The sequence below is a fragment of the Eimeria acervulina genome, genomic scaffold (assembly GCF_000499425.1).
Source record: "Eimeria acervulina Houghton genomic scaffold, Eah_scaff968, whole genome shotgun sequence".
Classification (NCBI taxonomy): domain Eukaryota; phylum Apicomplexa; class Conoidasida; order Eucoccidiorida; family Eimeriidae; genus Eimeria; species Eimeria acervulina.
Window position 1 is genome coordinate 1 of NW_013547044.1, and position 4,451 is coordinate 4,451.

General features: G+C 35.0%; 1 protein-coding gene across 1 annotated transcript; it reads right to left on the reverse strand.

Annotated features, from left to right (window-relative positions):
* Positions 1–2,445: 2,445 nt before the first annotated feature.
* Positions 2,446–4,451, reverse strand: EAH_00053040 (superoxide dismutase, putative; the record flags this gene model as incomplete). Its single annotated transcript, XM_013391092.1, has 4 exons — positions 2,446–2,510; positions 2,842–3,216; positions 4,032–4,073; positions 4,331–4,451. 4 exons carry the CDS (start codon positions 4,449–4,451, stop codon positions 2,446–2,448), a joined length of 603 nt encoding a protein of 200 aa, XP_013246546.1.

Here is a 4,451-nt window from a genome sequence, read left to right on the forward strand (position 1 = left end):
TAATAATACTATTACTACTATTAGTAGTAGCAATTCTTTATTTCTGTTAGTATGAGTATCAATGCTTTATTATTAATATGAATACTACTACAGTTAGTAGTAATTCTTTATTTCCTTTAATAATAATTTTATTACTAATAATAGCATTATTACTAGTAGTAATTCTTTATTTCTATTAGTATGAGTATCAATATTTTATTATTAATATTACTACATTTAGTAGTAATTCTTTATTTCTTTTAATAATTTTATTATTAATATTATTATTATTAATTGCTGGCGCTGGAGTCCTTTTCTTTACATTTTCTCTGCTCTCTCCTCCCCGATAGACCTTCTACTTTAGACAGAAATAATTTTCTTTCTTTTTCTTCTTCATATAGGAATCCAAGCAGAGATAAACAAATACTGCATTAAATAATTAAAAGCAAAATGTAATGCCGTTGACTTCTGTAACACTGAAGAATGCAGCACTAAAATAATGAAAGTGCATTATTATTACTTGAACATTAAAAAGATATATTTATTTATTTATTAAAAAGTGCAGCCGACTGTCTCCTTATTGCGTATAAATAGAAAAGTCTCTCCTTCCTAAATTACCTATGGGTATATATAATATGCATAGATATATTATATGCACATATATATACATATATATATATATATATATATATATTCGTTCTGCTTCTTTGTTTGTTTTGTTGACTAATTACCTCACCAATATTTTATTTATTTCATTTTTTTCTTCCTCTGTGCTTCTTTCCTCGTTTTGCTTATTAATCATCTCTTACAATTTTTTACATTATATATATATATAGATATATATATATATATTTCTGTTTCGTTCCTGGTTTTGTTCTTAACTGTCTCTACTTTGTACATTCCATTTGCTTCTCTTTTTCTGTTTCTTCACCCGTTTTGCTTATTAATTGTCTCTCCTACACTTCATATATTTACTTCTCTTTCTCTGTTTCTTTCCTGGTTTTGTTCGTTGACAATCTCTCCTATATTTTTTTCTTTCGTTATCTCTTCACCTCTACTCCCTACCCTCCAGTGATATACTTTTCTCTCCCTTTGAACTTTCTTCACGTCTCTCTCCCTATGTTTGCTGCTACATTAAATACAAACTGCTTCTTCTTCTAAGCCGTTTAGGGTCGCCTGGTGTATGTACGTACACCCGAAAAAGAAAACTGGCGGTGGTTTTGTTGCTTCGTTTGTTCTACACCGAATACTAACGCCATCATCATAATTATACTATACACTTACAATTAATAATTATAACATCAATTAATTATAATAATTATGAACAATTATAGATACCTGTAGTTATTCATAAATATACTTAACTACAAATATTGACAATAATAATAACTTACTAATTATCTATAACTATTTATAATTTTTTACTATTTGCCATAGTACAACTGGGTTAATGAAACGCAACAAAGAGGGTGACAAAAGGACTTGTTGCTGGTTGTTGTGCATTGCAAACTTTCTCAATTAAATAATTACAAACAAAAGAAGAAAACGCTGCAAACGGAACTCCAAGTGATTATAGTAGTAGCGCTGTACTGCTGCATGCAACGACGGGGTTTATATTATATATAATATATAATATATATTATATACATTATATAATATATATGTAGTCAGCAAGCCCCCTTCCTTCATGCGCCTCACTGCTGGCGCTGTCTGTAGTGCATGCACTTATATTTCCTACAAATAGTATAAATAATTATTGCGATTATTATTATAAGTAGTATTAATAATATTAATATTAAAATTATATTACCTCTCAAGCACACGCACGCAGGGGCTATCAGTTAAGCGCTTGACTCCCCCTCAGCTGCATTTTTGTCTGTCTTCTGGTGTAGTTGCAACAAAAAAGAGAGAACCACCTGCACACTTCCTTACCTCCTCCATTTGTATATAAACATAAGTATACTGATGTACATAGACTCATATGCATATACGTTTATGCTTAAATACATAAATGCATGCATGCATGCATGCATCACACAGGCTTTCTTCCTTTTTTTATTTTGCTTGTCTTGTGCCTTCATTTACATCTTCTGAAATTTCATCGTTATTCGCTGCGTCGTTAAATTTAATTGCATTTGCGCTTCTTTTCTCCTTCTAAACACCGGCAATTAATAACTTTGATTATTTGCAATTGAAGTCCCCTCCGCGTCTTTCTTATATATTTACCCCTCAGCCCTTTTCTGCATCATTCTCTTCTCTATTTAAAACCCTCAGCAGTTTCTTGTTTACTTTCTATATATATATATATATATATATATACATATATGCATACATACATACATACATATATATTATATGTCTCCTGCCCCCTGTTCCTGTTCTTTCTTATAAAGTATTACGTCTTCAGCACTTTTTAAATTAATTAATTGTTATATTTTAATCTTTTTTTCTTCTTCCTTCATCGCCTTAGGCTGCCATTGCCTTTTTCAGGTTTTCGTTCGCGAAGTCCCAATTCACCAACGACCACCACGCTGAACAAAACCAAAACATAAATTGTGCAAAGTATGAATCAACATTTATTACTAAACCCTAAACCCTAAACCCTAAACATATATAAACTTATATATGTTTACATATAGGTATATATATACACACATGTTATACGCATACGCACTTCACATATATGCACAGTTTATATTGTGCATGTGCTAATGATCATGTTTAGAATGAATACGTATATACATTTTATATATATATAGACAAAGCAGCAGCATGAGCATCAGCAAGAGCAGCAGCAGCAGGCCCAACAGCAGCAGCAGCAGGAGCATCAGCAGCGTTAGCCGCATATAACAAGGGTCCTACCTTTAACATAAGCTGCTCTATCATTCCTTCTATCTATGTAATAAGCATGTTCCCATACATCACAAGCGAGGAGAGGAAAGCACTTTGAATTATCTCTGAACGGTACACCTCCGTCGTGTGTCTGTGTAATAACAACTTTTTTCTGTTCTCCGCAATAACAAAGCCAAACCCAACCCGATCCGAAGTGCCCAGCTGCAGCAGCAGAGAACTGCTCTTTAAAAGCTTCAAAAGAAGAAAAGCTCTTCTCTATCTCTCCTGCAATTAAACCCGTTGGAGAACCCCCTCCTCCTGCCTTCATAGAATTCCAGTAAAATGTATGGTTGTACACCTGACCGGCGTTGTTTAATATACCCCCGGATGCTGTCTTAATCAAATCTAAAGCAATAATAATAAACAAACAAACAAAGAAAACAAACAAAACAATTCATATAACGGTACAATACACAGAGATATACACACGTCAATATATATATATATATATACACCACACACACACACACACACACATACACACACACACACACACACACACACAGATAATATCTGCTACTCCACAGCTATATATATAATCACTATGATATATAATCAATAATTCAAGGTAAGACAAATATATTGTGCTCTTCATTAACCCTAAATTATAATGAACAGCAAGCATTACAGAAAGTAGGCATGAACAGCAAACAAAACAAGAAAAGAGATAGCATGCTCTTCATCATTATAATAAACAACAAAACTCCAAAACCAAATCACAGCAGAAAGCCAGCCAAACAAAGACAGAAAATCTGCTCTTAGTCGGCACTCAATCTTGACAAACAATACAACAGGCAAACACTGAAACAAGAAGAGACAGACGCCCTGCTCTTGCTCCACTCTAAATTACGACAAACACTACAGCGAGAACAATACAGCCAAATTGACGAAGAGACAAGCAAAGAATCAACATCATCTACCCTGCAGCAACGCCTACTAACAACAAACAACAAAACCCCAGCAAACAAACAGATGAAGTTACAGCCGTAGACTGGCATGAATAAAAATGCTTCATATTTATAGGAGGGAACAGAAGATATGAAACACTGCGACTAGCACCTCTGCTGATAAACAGGCACAACTGGAGCGTAGAGCGGCAGCAGTAGCAGTAGCAGTAGAAGAAGCAGCAGAGGCAGCAATGCATTTAGGTAAATCCTTACCTTCGAGACTCTTTGACGCCTCATCTTTCCCTTCCGTAAGCCCTGCGCAACCAACGTGTGTACACCCGAACCAGTTGAATGAACGCATGCTGTACATACACCTCAGCACTTCCAGGTTGAAACTATAGAAAGCAGTTTAAACTGACAATCAAAAAAGCATCAAATAAGACAACAAGAGGTGCAAAAGCAGACCGACCCACATGACGACAGTGGAGTCTGTCCGTGTCCCCTCTCCTTTATAGAAACAAATCCTGCTGTCTGTCTGTGTGAAAGGCTTTAACGAGTTGGGCTGTACGTACTGTTCAAGTTGTTAACATACGTCGCGTGATGTTTGCCATAGTGATACTCCAGTGTCTCTTTGCTTATATGCGGCTCCAACGCGTCCTTCGCGTAGGGCAGCGGCGGCAGCTGGAACGGCAT